The sequence below is a fragment of the Nannobrachium achirus genome (genome assembly GCF_963921795.1).
Source record: "Nannobrachium achirus genome assembly, chromosome: 20".
NCBI lineage: Eukaryota > Metazoa > Chordata > Actinopteri > Myctophiformes > Myctophidae > Nannobrachium > Nannobrachium achirus.
The window spans coordinates 18400498-18427257 of NC_137827.1; the positions used below are offsets into that span (position 1 = coordinate 18400498).

General features: G+C 45.6%; 1 protein-coding gene across 1 annotated transcript; it reads left to right on the top strand.

Annotated features, from left to right (window-relative positions):
* Positions 1–17839: 17839 nt before the first annotated feature.
* LOC308305717 (delta-like protein 4) lies at positions 17840–26760 on the top strand. The gene is made up of 11 exons (XM_080750559.1): positions 17840–18021; positions 18764–19024; positions 19614–19668; positions 20582–20854; positions 21623–21683; positions 22149–22279; positions 22889–23058; positions 24259–24481; positions 25088–25829; positions 26198–26306; positions 26445–26760. The coding sequence occupies exons 1-11, from the start codon at positions 17968–17970 to the stop codon at positions 26448–26450; spliced, it is 2085 nt and encodes a 694-aa protein (XP_080606685.1). The 5' UTR covers positions 17840–17967; the 3' UTR covers positions 26451–26760.

Genomic DNA, 26760 nt, shown 5'->3' on the forward strand with positions numbered 1-26760 from the left:
TAGATTTCTTTTTTAATACACTGAATACCCAACATGTGATTGGAGGAACTGATTCTCTCGGTATTAGTGGAACATAGACAAAAGATTATACACCCAGCTTTAAGATCTCAGAGCACATAGTTTTGATAAGTGCCGTATAAATAACTATATTTAGATATGGAGATCTCGGTACAGTATTTCCCTTTTATGCCCATATATGGAGATCCCTGATGTAATTTTTGTGCCGTTTTCAAGCTGCGTGTAAATATCTCTAAAACACTAATATGTCCCGGTTTTCAACATTCACTACAAAATTGTCCCGGTTTTCGCCAGAATTAAAATAATAGTAGCTGTTTTCAGTGGTTACATAGACACTTATCATGTTCTTTTCATGTAAACATGCTCACCTAACCAACCAGAAAACATGAACAAATTCATTGCGTGTCTGAATTCAACGCTGAGGCTGTTTGTCAATCACTCACTGCCTGTATGCAACCCTGCGTGTATGTGCGCGTGCACGAACGTTAGAGAATGGGCGCGCGTGCGCAGTAACGTGCGCAAATCTTTTAGGGTCCGGGTTTTAGGCAACAGTGGTTCGCGTCCCGGTTTGAGCGGTGAAAATATGGTCACCCTACTTAAAGGAGTATATTTCACTTCACACACAATATTTTTGGAGCTGTGTGAAACACAGGCTCCCTATACGTGGCTGTGTGGGTCTGTGTGTGTGTGTGTGTGTGTCTGTCTGTCTGTCTGTGTGTGTGTCTGTGTGTATGTAGCCTGACTTCGGCGCGTAACTAGTGCCGCACCATTTACGCCACTCGCGCAATATATACATCAAAATGTGCGGCTCGGCCGGGAATGGTGTTCTATTACCTTTCGTTCCGATCCGCCTTACCATGCCGACGTAATCGGCAAAAAACGACGCTTAATTGTCCCCATTGACTTATAATGGGACAATGCAAGAAATCACTTTCAAGTATTTTTCTCTCGTAAACCATAGGAGCTACAGTTTCAAACCTCGGAGAGGAGATTCATAATGATTTTAAGAATGAATCGAAAAATAATTACATCACTCGGCCTCATGGTGGCGCTATAACAGCCCACTTTACGTTTTGCCCCGTAACTCTTGAACCGTGGATCGGAAAATTAAAATTCTTTTTTCCCTGGATTCCTTGGGTCAAGACGCATCTCCCCATATAGGCCACGCCCATTTGCGCCAGGATAGATTTTCCGCCATCTTGAATTTTCTCCAAAACACACTTTTTGCTCCTTTTCCTACATATTTTCTTCAAATGTCACAAAAATCGGTACACATGATCTACACACACACACACACACACACACACACACACACACACACACACACACACAGCTCCACTTCACACGGGTGTGATTTTTTTTGTTTTGTCGCATTCCTATAAGCCAATAATTTGATGACCGGGTCATCGGTCAATAGTATAGGAGACTCCAGAGACTCCACCGGTCATCAAATTATTGATAGAAAATACGTAATTTCTTGGGTGAACTACTCCTTTAAGCCAATTCTGATGTAGGATGTCATCAAGTGCTTCTTTTGTATTCACTTTTACTTTGGCCGAAGTATTATTGATCGCAATCGATTCCAACATTCCACATTGACGCGGTTGAACCGCCACGTTAAGATCAATGCATCGCGATTTGCGATGCTTCAACGCATCTCTAATCCCCCAGTGTGAAGTATAGGCAAGCCTGAGCGGCCATTGTCTCAGGATAATGACTTCCCCTTTTCAACTGCAGCTTTAGCACCACACCACACCACGCCACACCACACCACATAAAACATTTTCCATTACACAAAAGTACCCCTATCGGTAAGAAACAAATTGACCCTTTTAACTGTGATTATAATACAATATAAATTTGTATTACAACTATCCTAAATTATAATGCACTATAATGCACTATAACTGTGATTAATACACTATAAAGTATTAATGTATTACTATGATAATTATAATACACTATAATAGATTATAATAGTGGTTATAACACAATAGAATCTATTATCATGTATTACAACTATATCCTGGTGGTCTAAATGAAAAGTCAGTGAGTGATCAGTCATTATGAGGCCCTGTTTGGCCTAGCTCAGACCTACTCTAGATTGGAAACTTTTTAGTACCACGTTTAGTACCACTTTCACAACGACCTGGGTAGACACAACAACCTGGGTAGACACTGGGTACAACGACCTGGGTAGACACTTTCACTCTACCCAGGTCGTTGTAGTGGAAAACCTGGCACAAGTGGGCGGTGTGGAGTGGTGTGGTGTTGGGCCTGTGGAAAATGGGCTTTAGTGTAGATTTAACAGCCCTCCGCTCCACCGCTCTCCTCCTCCTCCTCCTCCTCTTCCACCTCACTTAAATCATTTCTCTTTCCCTTTCCTGCCGTGGGGTTTATTTTATCTTTCGTTCAGTGATGATATACCTTGAAACCTGCGAGGAAGGATTTCCTCTTGGCTACCTACAAAACTTCCGCATGTGCCATCAGCTTTGTCCTTGCAAAAATGCAAAAATCTACAAAAATAGCGCGCTTCATTCATGGCTCTCGTGCGCGCGTCCTTCGAATGCTCATCTGCTATACGAAGGGGGGGGAGGCAGTCAAAAATAAGCACACATCAAAAAGACACCTGTTAACAGGAAGATGGTTCGACAGACAGACAGATGCTATTAAACTCGGATGCATCTCCTCGTACGGAGTAGGATGTGACATCATTCAACAAGAATGACAGATGTGGCTGCTGACCATCCGGTCCCTGCTGCCTCTCCGTGTACAGAAGGAGGAGCCTGGGTCTGTTAGGGGGATCAATAGGCTGTATTGAAGGGACAGTTGTCCACAGGGGCGTCACAAGGGGGGGGGGGGGGGGGGGGGGAGTGGGACTCAGTTACTAGGGCCCAAGGTGAAGGGGCCCTTGTAACTTTAGCTATTGAAAAATAGCAGATATACAAGCTCACAGCGCGGCACCGAGTGCCGCGCTGCAAGCTCGTAGATCTGCTATTTTTGAAAAGTCGTAAAAATATGTGCAAATCTTTGAATATATATTTCAGGAGACGATCACTTGGGTTAAGATATACTTTATTGACCAGAATGAAGGCAGAAAGCAAGCATCACACAGCATGGCATATTGAGCACCCTACTATAGAGACAGCATAGAATCTAAGCCTATATATAAGCGCATAGTATTGGCAGCCTACCTTAGCTCTACTATAAGACAGCATAGAATCTATAGCCTAAGTTAGCATGGTTTGGCATGGGGTTCTGCCTCGGGCCATGGCTCGCTGAACCCACGATCCTCATGTTACCATGAGCATCGAGGGCATAATTTAGTTACAGCGAGCCCTGGCCCGATACCCCCCGAGGGGGATCTAAGGCAGAACCTGAAGGTGGCGCTGGGGTGGTGGCGGGGCAGTGCTATGCAACAAGACTGAGTCCCACCATCTGACTTCCCTATGAACTATGGGTAAGGGGGGGGCAGGACCTAGTGACCCACCCCCCTCCGCGCGCGCGCTCCCTTGGGACCGCCCCCTGAACTAGCTTTGATCCTTACGAATCGTCGCACTATTTCAGGAGACGATCACTTGGGTTAAGATATACTTTATTGACCAGAATGAAGGCAGAAAGCAAGCATCACACAGCATGGCATATTGAGCACCCTACTATAGAGACAGCATAGAATCTAAGCCTATATATAAGCGCATAGTATTGGCAGCCTACCTTAGCTCTACTATAAGACAGCATAGAATCTATAGCCTAAGTTAGCATGGTTTGGCATGGGGTTCTGCCTCGGGCCATGGCTCGCTGAACCCACGATCCTCATGTTACCATGAGCATCGAGGGCATAATTTAGTTACAGCGAGCCCTGGCCCGATACCCCCCAAAACTACAAACCCCCAAAGCACGCCAAAATCTCAGAATCCCATGCCAGTGCTAGCCAACTGCGAGGAAGGCAGCTCTGCTGTGACTCTAGCAATTAAGTTATCATTACTGCGGGGCAAACTATGAACTGCCTTTCCTGCTAACGCAAAAATAATAATTAAGCATATTAGCATCTGGCAGAGCGAATATTACTAAGGCAAAATACTAAGCAATGATATTGGCAGCTTGCCAAAAACGCTATAAGTACTGCTAAAGCAATTTAATAATTAAGAATGTTAGCAGCTGGCAGACCGAACCAACGGTGAGGAAGGTGGTACTGCTGACTATAACGATATACTGCAATCTGACTGAAGCCATACTAAAACACCCTAGAGAAAAGCGGGAGCAGCAACATGGACGTATATATATATATAGACAGCAGAACCAGAAGCAGCGATGAAACCTTTAATTCATATAACTTCAGCGCCAGACAGCTTCACATCCTACCTAACTAACACCCCAGCAACCACCTAGCTTTTGCATGATAGAAATATTGGAGCGCGCAGCGATGCAATTAACCTAGAACGAGCAAACCTATCAGCAACACAGTGGCCTAATATAGTGCGGCAGCACTGACATATCTAACTTGCAGCAATACTGAAACTATCTAACTTGCAGTACTGCTAAACGGCCCAAGTGAATAACGGGAGCAGCATCACTGAAACTATATAACTGACAGCAGAACCAGAAGCAGTGGTGAGCGCCGTTTATTCAGAATAATCTTATGCCAGTGCTAGCCAACGGCGAAGGAGGCAGCTTGGCTGTAATCTAAGCAAACCTTTTAACCTTACTGCGGAGCGGGGGGCAACTAAACTATGTACCGCCTAACCTAATGCTTCAGAGCGCTATGGAATACTAAAGGCAACAGCGAATGGATGTGCGATTACTGCTGAGCCGGAGATTGAAATATTAAAGCGTAAAATTTATCGTGGCCCGCAACCTATCAGGGGCGCGAGCCCCGAGTAACGCAACAGAAGCAGCAAAGAAAACATGCAACCTATCAGGGCGCGTGCCCCGAGTAACGCAACAGAAGCAGCAAAGAAAACATGCAACCTATCAGGGGCGCGTGCCCCGAGTAACGCAGCAGAAGCAGCAAAGTGAAACCCTATGGAACAACCCTGCTAATAGTGCCTGCAGCACTATTAGCATCAGCAGCAGAAGCGTTAACTGAAGCGCGTCCAACTCCAGCTTGGAACCATCACGCTTCGGTCAGTCCTGTGTTATGTGTGCTTGATAGCTGGGCGTGCAGGATCTTGAGTTAGCTGAGGGCACCAGAAGTGCTGGTGGTGTGGCTGCACCGATCCGGAGAGAATGCAGAGTGAAGAGGGGCGGGCCGCCAATCTAGCAGCTCTCTCCGGGGGTCGTGTGACGAGGACGTCGGGCAGACAGCCCGGTGTTCAGCATGGACATGAAAGGACAGAAGGGAGAGTTAGTTCTGCGACTGACACTGGTGTACCTTCCCTGGTTTAACTGCGAGCTGCAATCTTCAGAGGCCATGTGCTAGTCACATCTTAAGCCTGGCCTTGGTGACCGCATGTGCTTGCTGCAGAAATACAATCTTAGCTTTAGCTGACCATAGCAATGAAACCACGCCTAGGGTCGCTGACTTTTAGGATCACCGAGAAATCTTTCGCAGCCCACAGAGCGCTCTGCTGCAGAGTCTGCTGCTGCACATATAAGAATCTCCACGAGATACCCGTCTTGACCTTTAAAGGCAAGCTATGCAAGCCTAGAGAGCGGCTAAAGCCCAACATTCAGTACAAGTAAGTCGCTGCTATGTAACTATGGTTGCCTATTATTAGCAGCTTAGAGAGCGGCTGAACGCTCACAGAATCGAACAAGCAAATGCGTTGCTATTTACCTGCTAGAGTGTGGCTCCTCAGTGCATCTGGGAAAGCTGCAGCTGGCGAGAGGAATGGAGTTCCCACCGCTGGTGCTGAAACTGCTGCTTCCCATGTTCCCTTGCGACCTGGCGGTAGCGACGACGGTCACAGCCTGACAGCGCCCCCGGAAGATGGGCCGGCACCCCAGGCTTCCAGCACGACGCAGCGCTGGTTCATGCTCATGGTAGCAGCGGTAATAGCATCAACTGATGCTGTAGCGGGTGGGCGGGCAGCCGGACGGGAGGGCGGGCGGGCAGGAGGGCAGGCAGTGCAGGCGGGCGGGCGGGCAGGCAGTGCAGGCGGGCGGGCGGGCAGGCAGTGCAGGCGGGCGGGCGGGCGGGCAGGCAGTGCAGGCGGGCGGGCAGGCAGTGCAGGCGGGCGGGCGGGCTGGCAGCCCATGGCAGCGGCAGAAGCAGCGGAAGCTGTAGTAGCGACGCCCTCTCCAGTGCCAACCGACTCCTGACTGGTCTCATGGAACTATACAGTAGTGGACGAAACTATAAGAATAAACATGTTAGCAGAAAACACTCAGCCGCTGCAGCGCGACGCTGCAACGATGGCATGCTGTAGCAGCCGCTATGCAGCGGCTCCAACAAGACATGTAGCACTTTAGCCTGAAGCTGAAAAGAAAGCATGGCGTTAGCAGCCTTTATCCTGGAGCTGCAATGGTGAACGTGATAGCAACAGTCCTGTAGCCGCTTTAACATGGTTTGTAACGATAAACAACTCGTCATTTTTCACTAGCAGTAGCCCTAGCTGTAATTATTAGCTCGAGTGCCGCAGCTACGGAAACGCCACGGGGACATACAGTGCGATACGCAGTGACCCAGAACTATACCTTAGATTGAAACAAATACGGCAGCTCGATAGTGGATATTATCCAATGACTTCACCTTCAACGCTGCCACACTCGACGCCGCCCTGATGCCAACAGACACGCGGCAGTTTCTGGCCCGGGCTGCAAACATGTTATGTTAGCGTTTTCACCAAGCGTAGCATCGGCAGCCCTCATCAGCTGCTATGCCAGCAGGCAGCCGCAGCTTGGGCAAAGCTAGCATTAACCGAGACCAGGCAAATCCTCATGAACAGCAAACGAAGCCTGTATGCTAAGCTTGAACAGTGGGCACAAGCGAAGCATAGACATTGATAATACATGCGCATCCCTGCCCTATTGAACTGCGCGTGCACATAAAATAATATAATAACGAAAAAGAATCGTAACGGACCAGGTGACAGGGAGGTTGAATGCTAGAGAGCCACATTACCCATGCGCTCAGTATGCGCAGAACGTGCGCCACCCTTCGCTTCGTGACGCTACCCTCTGCTAGCCTGTATGCTAGGTAGCTGCTGACCACGGACACACGCAACCCCCATGGAATATGCAGCTTGAAGAGTCATTACGGAACATTAGCAAACCTCTTTAGCTACATGAGTTCTGAGTTGCTAGCTCAGAAGCTAGGTGAACGCTGCCGTTTACAGACACCTGCAACCTACAAACATACACATAACCCGAAGCGAGGCAGAAGCAATATAGGTCCCATACTAACTAGATTAAGCATGCTGCGAGCGAAGCTTGAATCGAAAGTAATTCGACTCTTGCTACTAGCACGACGCCGAGGCTTGGCATGATAGAGAACTACATTTCCCACACGCAGCGCTTAGTATTCGCTGCCGAACGTCATGCCGTAAATCACCGCTTGACGTGACTCGGCTAGCTCAGAGCTAGGTGAACGCTGCCGTTTACAGCCACCTGCAACCTACAAACTGAATCCTCCTAGCGTGATTCATTACTTGCTACGGGGCCATGTTTTCACGCGGGCCTCTATGCCTTGACATGGCTAGCACATTGATTTACCAGCTAACAGCATCCTTACCGAAATAGCCGGCTAGCAATAGCCACCAGCTAGCTCCAAGCTGACTGTACATTAAACCTGTTGTTCCGCGCTAGCCGATACGGCCCGCGCCGTTGCAAAGTACTGACATTGTTATCGACAAACCCAACAACTGAGATTACTTTAACTCATGGTAGCCCAGTAAAGGCCCACCAGGGCACAAAATAAGTTAGCATTTAGCCCGTAGCCACAGCCAACTTCTATGATACTGAGTTTACCTTTAGCAAGCCTGTAGCACCTTTGAAATAGCTTTAGCAACAAACTGAAAGTACAGAAATCAGCTAGGCACCAGCAACGATAGCAAGAAATCTGAACCCTGAAACAGCAGTTTAGAATTCAGCGATTACCAGAATAACAATCTCAAACTTCCCATACAACCTGGCCAAGAACACAGCTTCTTAGTTTGGCAGCTAAGAACATGAATTGAGCGATAGTAAAATAGCAGAAACAGCCAGAAATACTCAGCCAAGTTAGGCACCCTCTCCAAGCGGTGGGCAACAGCACAGCTACCTGCAAGCAACAAGTGTGGCACTTGTGAGTGTACTGCAGCGTGGTAGCAGCAGCAGTGCTATGCAACAAGACTGAGTCCCACCATCTGACTTCCCTATGAACTATGGGTAAGGGGGGGGCAGGACCTAGTGACCCACCCCCCTCCGCGCGCGCGCTCCCTTGGGACCGCCCCCTGAACTAGCTTTGATCCTTACGAATCGTCGCACTATATTTTTAAGCAAACATTTGTAACTCAAATTTTGCTTCTGGGGGGTCCCTGGAAGGCTGGAACGAAATATTTTGAGATGGGGGTCTGTGGCCAAATACATATCATCTTGGGGGTCCTTGGCATGAAAAGGTTTGAGCACCACTGACATGGAAACATAGCTTTCTTGCACACATTTTCATTTTTTTTCAAAAATTGCAGATCTCGGTGCCGCGCTGTGAGCTTGTATATGTGCTATTTTTCAATAGTTAACATTCATGGGGGGCCCTCAGTGAATCCTTGTACCCAGGGCCCAGAATTTGGTGTGACGCCCCTGGTTGTCCCTGCTGGACGGGGTAGGGGATGTGTGCGCTGCTGTCCCTGTGGATAGATCACTCTTTGAAACACTTGGTACTCTGGCACACAGGCAGCTGTCTTCACCCACACACACACACACACACACACACACACGCACACACACACACACACACACACACACGCACGCTTACACACACATGCACGCTTACACACACACACACACACACATGCGGCTTCAGATCATCTAAAACCTGATTTACGCACTCCTACTTAAGTGAAATCCTTGAAAAAGTCAACAGCTTGTCATTGACCCTTGGGTTACCCTGCCTACAGTAATATAGAGGGTATGCGCATACATAAAGTGAGTGGCAAATCGAGTGGCAATGTGAGTGGCAAAGTGAGTTTAGCGTGGTTTAACATTGTTTAATGCAATCACTAGGACTTTACTGTTTAGATGCATGGGCTGTCAAGGCCAGAAAGTAGTTTTTTGCCACTCCGTAGGCGTTCCCACATAACGTCCGAGTATGATGATGATGTCACGCGCATGCCCTCTATTCTGTGTCACGGTGGCGTCACGGTGATCACCGTGACGATGATCCATGTCGGATTTCGCAAATCTGGCATCGCCTAAATACTTTGCAGCGTTCAGGTGGGTGTCAAGTCACTCGAGGAGGGTGTTGTTAGTTGGTTGGTATGGGCAGGAGGGTGCTGACATGAGTCGTGTTATGCAAACACCACGGCAGCAGGGTGGTTGGAAAGTTCCACAACAGCCCAGGGCTCTTTAAACAGATAAGACCGACCACAACGTCAGGCGCTCTGAATGGATCCTTCCCAATTAAATGCCAGGTTGCTGAAGGGCTCTGTTCTTTGACCTGCTCAAAAAGAGAATCACGTCTAAAAGACATCGACTAATTCTAGAGCAGGGGTCTTCAATGTTTTCAGGCCAAGGACCCCTTAGTTGAGAATCAGATGAAGCAGGGACCCCCACAACTTTGTCATAGTTTCATTGTTTGACAGCTCAATCATCAGTGTATTTTGGATTCATGTCAATTTGTATTTTCAGATATTTTACCACGTGAACCGTCAATACTTAATAAACTTGACTTTTCACTCTGTACTTGGTCTGCTCTTTTCCCCCTCTACACCAAAGCTCTTTGCCGAAAATAGCCGATCTACAAGCTCAGATCTACAAGCTCAGAAGCGAGCTTGTAGATCTGCTATTTTTGGCTAAGGTTCTAAGAATATGGACGCTAGGGTTCAAGTGGTTAATATAAAAAAGGAGAAAAAAAGGTTTCTATCACTCAAAGATTTGGAGGACCCCCTGTAGTAACTCTGAGGACCCCCTGTTGAAGACCTCTGTTCTAGAGGTTTTTTTTGAATACTGAAGATCAGTTTGTACATATGCACATTGAGTGTGAAAATGTGTTTTGCTATTGTTTCACTGTGCTGTGCATTAGATTGCATTTTTACTTATAACCCGTTTGTCAACATATCTCTATTTCTATTTCTGTTGGCCTGATTATATTCTATAAATTGTTATTATTTATTATATTATACTCATATTATATTATTTGAACCAGTCCTTGCGGCTTCCCTCACATTGTATTTTGATGTAACAAGCACCCCCTAATAAACTATGTGTGTCTTTCCAATCTATGGATGTATTTGGTCAAGCTGGCAGAGCACATTATAACGCTATGAAAGGAGACTAATGATGGCAGCAGGTGACGTCCCCTCCAGACTGACGTGGTTACATCCAGGGGCGTCACACCAAATTCTGGGCCCTGGGTAAAGGGATTCACTGCGGGCCCCCCATGAATGTTAACTATTGAAAAATAGCAGACAAGCTCACAGCGCGGCACCGAGTGCCGCGCTGTGAGCTTGTAGATCTGCTATTTTTGAAAAAAATCGTGAAAATGTGTGCCAAGAAACCTATGTTTTCATGTCAGTGATGCTCAATGTGAAGGACCCCCCCATCTCAAAATATTTAGTTCCAGGGACCCCCCCAGAAGCAAAATTTGAGTTACAAATGTTCACTTAAAAAATACATACATTCAAAGATTTGCGCAAATTTTCACGACTTTTCAAAAATAGCAGATCTACAAGCTCGCAGCGCGGCACTCGGTGCCGCGCTGTAAGCATGTATATCTGCTATTTTTCAATAGCTAAAGTTACTAGGGCCCCTCCACCTTGGGCCCCGGTAACTCAGTCCCACTTTCCTACCCCTTGTGACGCCCCTGCCTCACATCCATTGGCAGAACGACATCAAAAGAGCCATATTGATTGGTTGGACAGATTGGGGCACAGGGATCAGATGCCCCGTAAAGAGGTGTTAAACTGCTGTGCATTAAACAGGAGGACAGATTTCTGGACTAAAAGAAGCCATCTGTTAGCACTGTAGCTAATTTCCTATTGCCCTTGCCCAGAATGTTGATGATACTATACTGGAATACCAATCCAATCCAAACGCATTTATAAAGCATGTCGGCAGAAACCTTGTATCTTCAAGTTTCAAATGTGTATGTTTTTTCGCAAAGTAAAGCCCTGCTTCATCGCTAGACACCGTTGCACAAAACTAGTGAAAATAGCCGATCTACAAGCACACAACGCCTCGCAACTATTTTCACTAGTTTATATCATTGCTTAAATTATAAATACAAAACACGGTTTTGGACATACAAGTTTTCCACCCGACAACGACGACATGTAAAAACAACAGTTGACCAACAATCAAAAATGGCCAAGAAAGTAGTGGTCGAGGCGCATGACATCTTACAATAAATGCGAGAAATCTCTGTGAGTATATGTGCCTCGAAAACTGCATGCGCGTTCCCCGCCGCAGCGGGGAGTGCCTGGCCTCGACCCGACCCAATACGCGGTTTTCCGGAACCGACACACGCGTTCCCCGCGCGGGGAGTGCAGTGCCCGGCCTCGACCCGACCATATACACGGTTTTCCGGAAGCGGCGCAAAGGTTTCGGAATCTCCGTATACGGAGCTGATCTTTGACATCAGCGTATTCCGGAAACCAGCACTGTGCTCTGACACAACAGGTTAACCACATCACCTCTGGCGTCACGTCCCTATTCTAGGCAAACTTTCTGAATCTTTCAAAATGTTACAAAATTGTATTCCTTTTCAAAATGAGAGAAAGCTTGTCCTCTGGGTTGTTGTTTCACATGGTCACCTACCTTTTGGCGATGTATCCGTGACAGTTGACATTTTAATCAAGTCACTTGGATCACTGGTTTTGACACTTTCTGCCAAATAGACATTTACAGTAAAGACATGCTGGCATTCATCTGGGGGCGATGTAATTGCGTTCTTTGATCCGCACGCTTCAGATGAGGGGCATATTAATCCTCCCTGTTTTGGAAATACGTCTGTGTCAACAAAAGTCTATTGCTGCCACGAGTTCTACACCGTAGTATATCGTCGTTGTCGGGTGGAAACCTTGTATGTCCAAACCCGTTGAAAACAGCCGATCTACAAGCACACAACGCCTCACACCGCGAGGCGTTGTGTGCTTGTAGATCTCTGTTTTCACTACTTTTGTGCGACGGCCTTGTCTGATGAAGCAGGGCTTTACTTCGCGAAAAAACATACAAATTTGAAACTTGGAGATACGAGGTTTCTGCCCAACATCTGCATCAGCGTATGCTGTGCGTCACTCAGTTCTTTCATGTACAAGAAAAGCACTCCACAATTGAAATAATAATCCTTAATTGGATTACAGTATGAATGATTTGAGTGATGAAATTTCAAACATCACTTTAAAACCCCGTAACCCATTAAACCATTTCGACAGGGTTTCGACAGTCCCCTGAATACTACGATGGTCTGCCAAGCAAGCAACAAAACAATTACGTCAGACAATTTGTCTTATTAAATAGCAACTGCCGTAGTTATGTCCAAATACGTACTTTCACGCCTCTTGCACTTCTCAAACTAAATGTTATTTTGGGGGATTTTTGGATGCAGGCTAAAAAAAAGCCACAGAACAATCACAAGTCAGCTTTACCAAACACATGCCACAACGAAGAATGATGTCCAATATAGGGCTACAGATGGAATTATAGAGGGCCGATGTCTGGTTTCCAAGGCTATGTTTACTCTAGAGAGCCAACAGAAGAAAAGAGACTGTTGGATTATTGTTTCCATTGGCCAAGAGTAAATAACCCTACGGCTAGGGTCCAAAAACGTCATATTATTTCAGGCCAGGTTTTCACTCCTAAAATATACAGAGAATAAATAAGGGCAATGACAGATTGATAAAATAGCCACACTGTGGTGTAAATATTGAAAAGGTTTGATGAATCCGTGATCAAGAAAGCACTTCTCCATATCTGATCCGAGACATTTTTTCCTCTTGCGCCGCTGCAGGGAAGATGTTTCCGATCCAAGCATCGCTGGTTTCTTTATACAGGCGCGGTCAGAAGCTTTCGCAAGGCGTTGAAACTAGAGCTACGGTAGGGAAACCTTAACCATAGGCCATCAATTATTCATGCGTATGGATGTTTTGACGTGTATGAGGGGTCTTAGGTAAGGCTAAAGCACCATTAGCCTACTACTGTATACAGTTCTCCGTACAAAAGGAGATTGATGGCCTTCTAGAGTCCAAGACACCCATGTTGACCGCAGAGGGAACCTCACCCCTAGATAAGTGACTGCAGCCACTTATCGTACACTACCTGAGGGGCTATTATTGTATGTTTGCTCCCATACTGTACCCTGGGACAGATCGTAAATATAGGCTTAAGTCGCGATGCAATTCCAACCTCATAAACCCTATATACTTTGTTTACCAGAGACCCCCGGGGCTCTATAATGGCTCCGCGTGCTTTTTTCCTACCATGTCAAATCTCTTCACCGGAAATAGCTGATCCACAAGCTCACAACGTGTCACTATGCGCCGCATTGTGAGCTTGGACATCTGCAATTTTCGCTGAACGTTCGCCCCACCAAGAATAGGGATGCTATAGGGTTCAGGTGCTTAAATGAGTGCATTAATTATTTTATGCTTTAAGTAGTGGAAAATAGCAGATATACAAGCTCAGCCTGTAGATCTGCTATTTTTGAAAAATCATGAACATTTGTGCAAGTCTTTGAATATTTTTTACATCTGCTATTCTATGTGTCTTCTAAATCAGGGTTCTTCAACAGGGGGTCCGGGACCCCTAGGGGGAACTCATATTAACCACTTGAACCCTAGTGTCTATATTCTGAGAGCTTTAGCCAAAAATAGCAGATCTACAAGCTCACAACGCCTCGCGCTGCGAGGCGGAGTGAGCTTGTAGATTGGCTATTTTCAGCAAAGAGCTTTGGTGTAGAGGGGAAAGCAGACTAAGTACAGAGTGAAAGGTCAAGTTGATTAAGTATTGACGGTTCAAGTGGTTAAATATCTGAAAACACAAATTGACATGAATCCAAAATACACTGACGATTCACAATTGTGCTGTCAAACAACAAAACTATACGGAATCTATGAAAAGGTTGTGGTTGTGGTCCCTGCTCCATCTCTCTCTCAGCTAAGGGGTCCTTGGCCTGAAAACGTTGAAGACCCCCGCTCTAAATCCTTCAGAGGTTTTTGAAAAACGCATGTTTTTTTCTGTGTCAGTGGTTCTCAAACCTTTTCGTGTCAAGGCTCTGTGTGATATGTGGTGATGACTGTCTACACCAAAAGCTACACCAAAGCTCTTTGCTGAAAATAGCAGATCTACAAGCTCACAACGCCTCACGCTGCGAGGCGGTGTGAGCTTGTAGATTGGCTATTTTCAGCAAAGAGCTTTGGTGTAGAGGGGAAAGCAGACTAAGTACAGAGTGAAAGGTCAAGTTGATTAAGTATTGACGGTTCAAGTGGTTAAATATCTGAAAACACAAATTGACATGAATCCAAAATACACTGACGATTCACAATTGTGCTGTCAAACAACAAAACGATACGGAATCTATGAAAAAGTTGTGGGGGTATACCTGCTCCATCTCTCTCTCAGCTAAGGGGTCCTTGGCCTGAAAACGTTGAAGTCCCCCGCTCTAAATCCTTCTGAGGTTTTTGAAAAACGCATGTTTTTTCTGTGTCAGTGGTTCTCAAACGTATTGGTGTCAAGGCTCTGTGTGATATGTGGTGATGACTATGTGGGAACACCAAGGGCTTCAATGCACCACCGAGGTGTTCTGTCCGGCCTCCTTAGTCACACGAGTTCCTTGGCTAGAAGAATAGCCTCAATGGTCCATTGTCTTCGCCCCTACAGTGCATGTGGAACCTCAAACCACTATGTCAAAGGGTGGGGTAGGGGTTGGGGCGGCTGGAGATGAAGTCATCACGGCAGGAGAGCCGCTCGGCCCAGACACCTTCATGTGGTCAGGGAACGCTTTCCAAATCCTGTTCCCTGACTCTCCAACACAGGGACGTGCTGGGCCCCTGATTCAGCCCGGGAAAAAGAGTTGGAGAGGCCCTCATTGCGCACTATAGAGAGAGATCTCTCTCTATAGCGCTGCTGCTACTCAAAGATTTGCCATTTCAGATCATGACAAGTTACAAGCCAGTGGGCCAATTATATGAGTTATATTTGGTCATTGTCGGGTGGAAACCTTGTATGTTCAAAACCGTTTGTTTTGTATTTATCATTTAAAAAATGATTTAAACTAGTGAAAACAGCCGATCTACAAGCACACAACGCCTCGCACCGCGAGGCGTTGTGTGTTTTTAGATCTGCTGTTTTAACTACTTTTGTGCGACGGCCTTGTATGATGAAGCAGGGCTTTGCTTTGCGAAAAAATGTACAAATTTGAAACTTGGAGATACAAGGTGTCTGCCCGACAGTGACGATTTACTTTGTTGGCCGCCCAGCCCCCACAATGGAACGAAAGCCGACATTTTATTTATTTATTTTTTCCTAATGGCCGGCCTGGACCTGCCGGGAATGAACCGGCCGCTCGGGAGTTGTCCCGCTTTTCCCAATGGCCAGCACGTCCCTGTCCCCTGACTCTCCAACACTGTAAATCGTTCCTCGACAAGTAGGCCTGCTGCAGGAACGATAAAAGGCAACAATGCTTTTAGCCCAGCGTGGGTTCATGTGCGATAAGAACGGAGTGTAGGGGGGGAAAAGTATGGCATATAGCATTGCAATTTATTTGCTTAACAACCTAAATATACTGATTGGGGTTCATTTTGGTTTCCCTATTTCAACAATAACTTTAACTTGAAAGGAGAAGAAAGTCATTCAGCTGGTTCATAGTGGCCGCAAGTTCAACAAACATGGTGACATTATACGTCCAGGATACAATCTAGACGTTCATTTACACATCATGAGTTCTAATGGAGTATAAAGTGACTGAACAGCTGGGGTCCCTGTCTCCGTGTTTCTGCCCTTTCCTGGACATAATAAATACTAGAGTTTCTGTGTGTGTGTGTGTGTGTGTGTGTGTGTGTGTGTGTGTGTGTGTGTGTGTGTGTGTGTGTGTGTGTGTGTGTGTGTGTGTGTGTGTGTGTGTGTGTGTGTGTGTGTGCGTGAGTGACTGTGCGCTTGTGTGTACGCTGGCTGTGTGCGTGTGTGGCGTGTTTACTGTACTGTTTGTTTCAATGTTTGTGTGCGCGTGCAGTGTGTCTCAGAGACTGAGTGTATAGGCTACTGTGTGTGTGTGTGTGTGTGTGTGTGTGTGTGTGTGTGTGTGTGTGTGTGTGTGTGTGTGTGTGTGTGTGTGTGTGTGTGTGTGTGTGTGGTGCAATAATGCAATAGCCTACAATAAGACATGGTTTGACCTGACAATGATCTGAGAATAGGCCTGCAACAATTAATTAGATTTTTATTAGGTCTAAAACACATGTTTAGCAAAATAAAAGTCTAGAAAGGCGTTTGCATTGCATTGGATGACACTTTATTGTTGAGGTGTTGAAGAGAAGAAGGGCATCATTTCTCTAAAGCCCGGGTTCCCTGGAAAAGGATTTATGGCTGGACCCAAAACAGTGCTTGGAGGGAGAGACCATTATCATACAGCTGTGTTGCTATCTCCCTCCTCGACTGTTCTATCTAGAGTAAATATAAGGACACGGAGAGGAGGCAAGACCGTGAGATCAGCAGAGAAATGATGGGGGGGGGGGGTCGCGCGTCAAAGAACACAACTGATCTGCAAGCTCAATGCTCAAATTGCGACGCGTTGTTACTTCTTGTTAGCTTGTAGATCAGTTCTGTTTGACAAGCGACGCCGGCGTGAGATTGAGAGCATAATTAAAGGTTTAACTACACGCAAAAAAGAGGGATGTTGGTTACTTGGGTCAGAGGCGCGCTTCAAGGGCGCACGCGTATATCTTCCAAAGAATGGAGCGTTCCAAGGACGCATCATCGAAGTAATTAGTGCAGTAAGTAACTTAAGCAGAGCTGGAGGATATATGAATTATGAATAACCTAAATATAAAAAAAACAAAATTTAGACAATCGGTTTAAATCATCCGTTATAAAAAACAGTTTTAGAGATCAGTTTTAGAAGACAAGCCAGGAGGAGGAGAGAGTTGTGTCTCTGTGTGGGACAGTGGGAGCAGCGGAGTGGGCGGGGTGTATTGACGGACAGTGTCTCTAATGACACTAAACTCAAGTAGCCTATATAAAGTGGGGAGCGACGTCAAACATCCTTCATTGAGGGATCGCTCGGCGTGATGCTGGTGATGATGCTGCTCCACCACGGCTGATCAGCGCGCACGCACGCACACACACAGACACAGACACAGACACGCACACTCAACTACGACACGCGTGCAGATCTCTCTGCTGCAGAAGAGCTGTTTTTCTGTTGTTGTTCTCCCCCCTTCTTCTCTTCTGCATGACCGAAGGAGAAGCGCAAGGCTTGCTGCGTCCCCACACCAAACAAAAACACTCAGCCGGCACGATGGATGGACAACTTAAAAAAGACAGACGAATGAGTCATCTGTGGATATTGACGTTACTAATTTTATCAGTTTAAAAGGTTGAGCATCGTATCATTTGGATATCAAGGTTTTTATTTTTTTATTTCTTAAACTTTCTTTTTTTTTGATTGTTGATGTTCTTTTTTGGAGCTGCTGGATCTTGTCCTCCTTTTACACACGCAAGGCGTTCGAAGAAGGATTATATTTATTATTTTTTCTTTTACTTTTCATCGTTTTCCCCATCACCATCATCACCAGCACTTTGGAATAGGAGCGTTGTGTTTGTGGTGCTGGACTGGACGGACAAGTTGTTTTTCCAGAGGATTACGCACACAAGCTCTAAAGAATGGCCTTTTGGTTCACCTTTATCCTCGCAATTATTATAGCATTATCTACTCAGGTAGGCCTACTACGATTATTTATTTTTTATTTTGTATAGCCTATAGCCTATATTTTGCAATAATAGGCCCACTAAATTAAATAAACAAACTAAATACTACATGATTTATTCTCACCGATCGCTTGCTTGCTTGATTGATTGAATATGTTATTAGAAGTTTGAAAAGCCTAGGGAAAAGGTACAGGACAGTAGGCTACAGACAGTTCACTGGTGGGTTACAAGGTCAACTAAAAGGATAAACACCACAAGAAAGCTTTTAGGCTTGCTTAAATTGGGGTCCCTTTTTTCCCCCCTCCCTCAATTCATACAGCATTAAATGACAGACAAACGAAACACAACAGTACTAAGCAAATATATATATATATATATATATATATATATATATATATATATATATATATATATATATATATATATATATATAGGCCTATATATATATATATATATATATATAAGACAGTCGGAAAACAAAATAAAAAAAATATTGGTATTTACAGTAAAAAGATCAGGGGGCAAGCATCTGCTAAGGATAGGACTAAAGTGGACCCTTATGGGTCTGTAACTCAGAGAGTGTACAAATGGAACCAAATGGACCCGTAATGGACCCTTACGGGTCCATTTGGTTCCATTTGTACACCCTTGGAGTTAAATGAACATTGGTTTTACAATAAAGTGTTTTATCAGTTTCAAGTTGCAGCCACATGTAGCCTAATAGTGATGATACTTTCATATTTATATTTAGGCTCAGGGATCCGGTGTGTTCGAGATAGACCTTCATCATTTCCACAACAGCAGAGGTTTGCTGCAGAATGGCCTCGCATGCAGCAGCACTGCGGGCTGCAGGACCTTCTTCCAGGTGTGCCTGAAGAACTTCCAGACGGTGGTGTCCAAGGGAGACTGCATCTTTGGCAGCGCCGTCACGCCCGTGCTGGGCACCACGGACTCCTTCAGCATCGCGCGCGACGCCGGCAGGCTGCGGCTGCCGCTCAACTTCACGTGGCCGGTAAAGAGAGAGAATTAAATGATGCACCTGCAAGGCCCTGCAAAAGAGCCTCCGATGATCCATTATAGGCTTTTTAATTAATAGCACTGGTTCCCAAACATGTAGGTCGCGGACACATTTTTTTTTATGAGTCCCTTTGTTTTTTCGTTTTTTTTTTCATGTTTTTAAAAACAAAATTCAGATTCTTTTTTTTTTTTTTTTTAATTTCATGAAGAAATCAAAGAAAAATCTAAGAAATTCCATGAACTAGAAAACAAATGTTTAAGAAGTAGCCTAGCCATCGACTCGTAGATCTTCTGTTTTCACTAGTTTGTGTCGTCTAATTTCTCTTTTGCGTCTCGAGCTAAAAAAGTTTGGGAACCACTGCCTAGATCTAGTTGGGCTGTAGAGCTGTTCTTTTTGGTAAGCGACAGTCCACAGTTGTAGCCTATTTGTTTGAAGCTTATTAGGCCTACTTGATAAATGAAAAGGGAGAGTAGGCCTACATGATCAAAATGTTTCTTAACTTTTATACATACCGGTAGTAGTTTATTTTAAATGTCTGTCGACTCGGGGATAATATTTTGTAATGTTTTATTTTCATCCGCAGGGCGCGTTTTCATTAGTTATTGAAGCCTGGCATTCTGCGTTGGATCAACCTGGAGGTGAGGACTACACATTTCATTAGGCTACCGCTAGAGGGAGCCATACACTTCAGCTTGGGAAGTGCATGGTTATACTATTATTTATTTATTATTAATAATACATTAGCCTATTATAATAGATGGCCTATTAATATTGCCTGATATTTAGTAGACTTATTATTATTATTTTTTTTCATTTAATTATTTTCCCTTTGAGGTGATAGTGTTCGTTGGGATTTGTTGCGTGCCATCATGCACTCTGGCTTTTCTTTTCAATCACATCTCCCAACACAATCGCACTTCCCTTCGTTTATTTTCGGTGTGGGAAAGTGTACAGACAGCAAGTGAGAATACGAGGCTCTTGCCAAAAGCATACGACGGCCTCTTTCCTGTATTTTACACCTCTTTTGTTCGTCCATTTACGCCGCAAATAATGGTCAGACGTTTTGTTGTCATAAAGGAAGAGGATATTTCAATATATTGTATGGCTATTGTTAATTGATTTGCCGAATGAATAAGCTCATTCGCTGTCAAAAATGCTGAGAATTATATGGCCTGTTGGTGGGGGTTTGTCCACCTGGTGGTACTTCATTGTGTTTAGTGTACCATTGGTTCTCAAAGTGTGGTCCGGGGACCCCCAGGGGTCCTTGAGGGAGTTCCAGGGGGTCCCCAGCCAAATGGACCCTGCCGGGTCCATTTGGTTCCATTTGTACACCCTCAGAGTTACATTAACATTGATATTACAATAAAGAATTGGGTCCCAGAGATAGAAATACCATTAAATGGGGGTCCGTAGTCTAACGCGTCTCTTATGGGGGTCCCTGCTGGCATATCTTTTCAAATGGGGGTCCGCGGGCCAGTAAGTGTCAATTTGGGGGTCCTTGACGTGGAAAAAGCTCTGAGGATGACTGTTGTATGTTCCGTTTTTTTGCAGATACCTCCTCCTCCTCCAACCGCGACTTGTTGATAGGTTCATTTTCCATCCAGAGAAAGTTGGGAATTGGGCCCTCGTGGTCCCAGGATGAGCAGGGCAGCGCGCAGGCGGAGCTCAGGTACTCATACCGCTTCATCTGCAATGAACAGTACTACGGGGACACTTGTTCCAAAATATGCGCTCCAAGGGACGACCGTTTTGGCCACTACACCTGCAAGCCTGACGGGCAGATAGCCTGTCTTCCAGGATGGAAGGGAGAATACTGCCAAGAACGTAAGCAACCCTGAGGAAAAAGAGACGCCATATGGTCGCTTTTTTTTTCTTTGTTTCTGATCATAAAGGTCACAAGTTAAACTGAGTTCCCCCCACCCCTCCCCCTCACTGAAATATGGTTTTCCAAATGCACATCAGCTACAGTAGGCCTATATAATGTTCTAATTAACATATAGGCTATAACTCATTTTAAATCACACATAGCGGGCACACTTAAATTTGGACTGAATACACTCTGAATTATACTTTGATTGCCTTTGAGAGAGGACTCATTCTCTTTACGTTGAGCCCTGTGCTGTGTTCACTAAGGCGCGTGCGGGTAAACCGAATCCGGGGCGTCGTTTTCTGAGAGCAGCACGCGCCGGGTTAATCGCGGCATTATCCTCCGCCACGCGCCGCTAAATTGTGGGCCTCTATTGTTGCACGGGAGGGCAGCAGCTGCACACAGGGTCCGAACTGCCCGCCGATAACAATGGGGCAGCTGTCCGCTTTAGAGGGCAAGCATCTGCTCCAGACTAACCAGCCGTTTAACTCTGGCCTTGTAAGCATGCAAAATCAATGTCACATACAGGGCAAAACAAGGCGCCGCAAATTAGAGCCTCTATTGAAATGGGCCAGGTAACAGGTTTTTATTTTGTGAGGCGCGGGGGGCGTTCAAAGAGGTGCCAAATGCCAAATTAGAAGCTTATTATGACAAATTGGCGGCTTATATGAGACTTTGCGGGCAGCTTTACTGACAAATTGTTGAATTGTCCTTCTGTTTTGCAGCCATTTGTCTTGAGGGGTGCAGTGAAAGGAATGGAAATTGCACATTGCCAGGAGAGTGCAAGTGAGTTTGCAAGTTGACATTATTATATTAATTGCATATAAATATCTCTCTATTCACTCACTCACTCACACACTCACTCGCTCGCTCGCTCACTCACTCACTCACTCACTCACTCACTCACTCACTCACTCACTCACTCACTCACTCACTCACTCACTCACTCACTCACTCACTATCTCACAATCTCACACACTCACACACTCACTCACTCACTCACTCACTCACTCACTCACTCACTCACTCACTCACACTCTTGTCTCTGTCTGAACTATTACCGTCTTGCTCTTGCTACAGTTTGTAGAAGGTCAGCTGCAGTAGGCCTAGTGTTGTGTGTGTGTGTGTGTGTGTGTGTGTGTGTGTGTGTGTGTGTGTGTGTGTGTGTGTGTGTGTGTGTGTGTGTGTGTGTGTGTGTGTGTGTGTATGTGAACACACAGTGACGGTAGGCATTGTTTGTGTGTGACACAGATGCAGAGAGGGCTGGCAGGGTCCCTTTTGTGACGTGTGTAAACGCCACCCGTCCTGTAAACACGGCACCTGCGTGGAGCCGTGGCAGTGCACCTGCAACGAGGGCTGGGGAGGCCTGTTCTGTGACCAAGGTCAGTCTGCACTGCAGTACAACTCCCCTGGATTGTTTGACACATAAAAAGAGCTAGAAACAATGACATCTGAATTATGATTATGATCAGTGGTGGATAAAGTACTCACATTTGTATATGTATCAATACTGCAATGTAGAAATACTCCATTACAAGTACAAGTACAGAATTCAAAAATGTACTTGATTAAAAGTACTAAGGTATTGGCATCAAAATGCACTAAAGTACCAAAAGTAAAAGTACAAAATGTTTGAAAATAACAGATCTACAAGCTCACAACGCGTCAACATGTACTAAATGTACCGAAGGTACAAAATGTTTGAAAATAGCAGATCTACAATCTCACAACGCGTCAACATGTACTAAAAGAATATAGAATATAGGTATAGAATAAGGCTAAATTGATTAACGTATGTTTTATAATATTATAATTTACATCTGCAAAGTAACTAGTTACTAAAGTTTTCAAATACATGTAGTGGAGTAAAAGTACAATATTTGGATCCGAGATGTAGTGGAGTAGAAGTAAAAGTATTAGAAATACTCAAGTAAAGTGCAAATACCTCAAAATGACTCAAAAGTGTCCCCACCCCCATTAATTGTGTCCAGATTTGAATTACTGCACGCATCACAAGCCCTGCCTGAACGGGGCCACATGCATGAACACAGGGCAGGGGAGCTACACGTGCACCTGCCTGCCGGGCTTTGCCGGGGTCAACTGCAACTCGGAGGTCAGGGAGTGTGACAGCCAGCCCTGCCGCAACGGAGGCCAGTGCCTGGTGAGTCCGGAAGTCTCTCTCTCTCCTTTCCCACAACACAAGCCTTCCTGTTTTTGTTTTCGCCTCGGTCTATCTGCTTGGCCCAGGAGGATGCTACCGATTGCCGAGTCCCTGGCTTGACCCAGTTCACAGACCCTTTACTGTAAATAGAATTCACGCTGAGAATGGGAAGAGTAGGAGGATTCATTGCACCGTCGCAACCCTGACAGAGGGGGAGCTCTTTAACCGTACCTGTGCTACAGTAGCAGCCAGGGACGTGCAGAAAATGCAGGGGCTGAAATTTCTAAACTGGCTTTTTGTTGAAAATATCCAAAATAGCAGACCTCCAAGCTCACAACGCGTCGCAGCGCGGCGCGTTGTGAGCTTGGAGGTCGGATATTTTTGGTGCTTGATACCACACTGAACTAAGCTTAATCAAGTCAATACTGAATATGTGGTGTAAATGCATGGATTTCTACACAGAGAGGGCAATTATTTTAACATCAGATGCAGTGTTCAAGTTCAGGAGAGTTTGGACAAGGCAATTCTCTTGAATGCTGCCTCTAGGTATGGCATGGAAAGAGGGCATTTGCGTTTCTTTCACCATAGTAAAAACTGCATTCATGGTCTGGAGAGGGCACTTTTCACAGACGGACATGTCTATGTGTGCACATGCCTGGTGGTAGCAACGTTCTCTGTAATGCAGGGGCGTCACAAGGGGTAGGAAAGTGGGACTGAGTTACTGGGGCCCAAGGTGGAGAGGCCCTAATAAATAAATAATAAGAAAAATAGCAGATATACAAGCTCACAGCGAGGCACCGAGTGCCGCGCTGCAAGCTTGTAGATCTGCTATTTTTGAAAAGTTGTGAAAATGTGTGAAAATCTTTGAATATATGTATTTTTTAAGCGAACATGTCTAACTCAAATTTTGCTTCTGGGGGTCCCTGGAACTAAACATTTTGAGATTGGGGTCCGTGGCCAAATACATATCATCTTGGGGGTCCTTGACATAGGTTTCTTGCACACATTTTCACGATTTTTCAAAAATAGCAGATATACAAGCTCGCAGCGCGGCACTCGGTGCCGCGCTGTGAGCTTGTATATCTGCTATTTTTCAATAGTTAACATTCATGGGGGGCCCGCAGTGAATCCTTGTACCCAGGGCCCAGAATTTGGTGTGGCTAGAGCCCGCTGACGGTCATAATATCTCTTTGCCTGCAGGACTCAGAGGAGGGCTACAGGTGTGAATGCCCAAATGAGTTTGAAGGGAGACACTGTGAGGACAGGATACTGACCTGCGCTGCAGACACGCCCTGCTTCCACAACGGGATATGCCGAGAGCGAGACAACGGCCGCAGCTACATGTGCGAGTGCTTGCCGGGCTACACCGGACTCAACTGTGAGAAGAAAGTGGATAAATGCACCTCGCTGCAATGCACCAATGGTAAATCTATTATTCTCTGCGCGCCGTAAATATTCACAGCACGCGTGTGATGAATATCAACGGTGAGCCATAATAGCAGTGGTGTAAAATAAAAAATAATTGTACTGTACTTGAGTAAAAGTTTGAGGAATTTGTACTTTACTTGAGTATTTCCAATTTCCAATACTTTTACTTTTACTCCACTACATCTCAGATCCAAATATTGTACTTTTACTCCGCTACATTTTTTTGAAAACTTTAATTACTAGTTACTTTGTAGATTTTAAATATTATTACAAAACACACATTACTCTCTTCAGCCCTGTATAGACTTCGGCTATTTGAAAATAGCCGATCTACAAGCTCGTAGATCGTCTATTTCCAGATCATTTTATACATATTGAAAACATGAAATGGAAGATTTCTGCTTCATGAGTACTTTTACTTTTGGTACTTTAAGTACATTTTGATGCCAATACCTTCGTACTTTTACTCAAGTACATTTTGAATTTTGGACTTTTACTTGTAACAGAGTATTACTACACCGCAGTATTGCTACTTTTACTTAAGTAAAACATTTGAGTACTTTTTCCACCACTGCATAATCGTGTTCTTCATATTGCGCAGGCGGACACTGCGTGGCGCTCGGCAACCTCCGCTTCTGCAGCTGCCGCTCGGGCTTCCGAGGGCTGCGCTGTGAGGTCAACATCAACGAGTGTGCCGCGAACCCCTGTGCCAACGGGGCCACCTGCTTGGACGGCATGAACGACTACACCTGCAGCTGCCCGCCGGGGTTCACCGGACGCAACTGCGACAAGCCCACGGACCGCTGCGCCGCCCGGCCGTGCCTGAGCGGCGGGACCTGCGTCCTCGGAGCCAAGGGCCAGCCCACCTGCCTCTGCCCGGCGCACTACAGCGGCGCCCAGTGCCAGTCCTACGACGTGCCCCTGGACGTCACCCCCAGCCCCAACAAGAGCTGGGTGCCGGGGGAGAGGCTGAGCTGGGTGGCCGTGAGCATGGGCGTGGGCCTGGTGGGGGTGCTGGTGCTGCTCTGCATGCTGGCCGTGGTCCTGCGCCACGTCAGGAAGCAGCGGGGCCGGGAGCGGGCCGCGGACACCATGAACAACGTCTCCAAGGCAGACTTCCAGAGGGAGAACCTCATCTCCACGCTGGAACTGAAGAACACGAATAAAAAGATGGACCTGGAAGTGGACTGTCCCAGGGAAAAGTCCAACCACAAGCACGTCAACCACTGCCACCTGGACTACAAAACCTCCAACGGGTACAAGGACGAACTGTCCCTCGTGGACAAAGACGAAAACTGTGAAAAGACAATAGAAGGCAAAATGCCACTGAATAGAATGTACAGGTAAGCGCAGAACACGGGAAAAGGGTTGTCGTGAAGAGCTTTAGTGACAATTTAACTACATGAACCGTAGCTTCCCTATTTTGGGGGTGACCCTTGGTGAAAATAGCAGATCTACGACCTCACAACGTGTTGCAAAAAGTTGCATTGTGACCTTGTAGATCAGCTTTTTTTTTGTGAATCTGTTTGGTGTAGAGGGGAAAAATGAGGGGGCCTAGTATAGATGCCTAGGCGACTCTGATCAACATAATAGAGTAGGCTATATGGGGTTCAAGTGGTTACCAAGATCACAAGATTAACATGTTTAGGTCAGCAGATAACAGCAATGATTGACTTTGTGCACATTACTAACGTCTATTTGTTCTTCACAGAGAAAGGCCGGAGTGCAGAATATCAACAATATGTTCTTCAAGAGACTCAATGTACCAGTCTGTGTTTGTTATAGCGGAAGAGAAAAATGAATGCATCATAGCAACTGAGGTAAATCATTAAATGGACGATTTTCCTCTACCATTAATTATTCACTAATGAACAACCTCTTTCACTCCTTTTTGTTTAAGTGGTGATGGTTCAGATCAATAATCAGCTTTCTCTCTTTCTCTTTTCTTTGACTTTCAGGTATAATACATGGAAGATATTAGTGGTTCTGTACAGTGGATATCTTCTGGACTGTTTACAAGCGTAGAAAGCCTGGGATTTATTTAAATGCAACCTGCTGCTCTTGAAAACTTGATAACTGGATAGAGCCGGTGTGCTCTTTGAATGCAATAGAACTCAAGCTACCAATTCTTCTTATAGAATGTAAAGACTGAAAAGACTGTGGGAAAATAATAAGCGAGCGAGTCTGACTTTTGGACACGACTTTTTGATGCTTTTTAGATTCAGGTCGTTATATCTGGACTACCCAAGGTCGTCCAAAGGGCAACAGGCCCAA

Coding starts and splice junctions, on each gene's coding strand:
- LOC308305717 (XM_080750559.1), top strand. CDS start 17,968: ATGGCCTTTTGGTTCACCTTTATCCTCGCAATTATTATAGCATTATCT. Junction 21,684..22,148: donor ACATTGCCAGGAGAGTGCAA/GTGAGTTTGCAA, acceptor TGTGTGACACAG/ATGCAGAGAGGGCTGGCAGG. Junction 24,482..25,087: donor CTCGCTGCAATGCACCAATG/GTAAATCTATTA, acceptor CATATTGCGCAG/GCGGACACTGCGTGGCGCTC.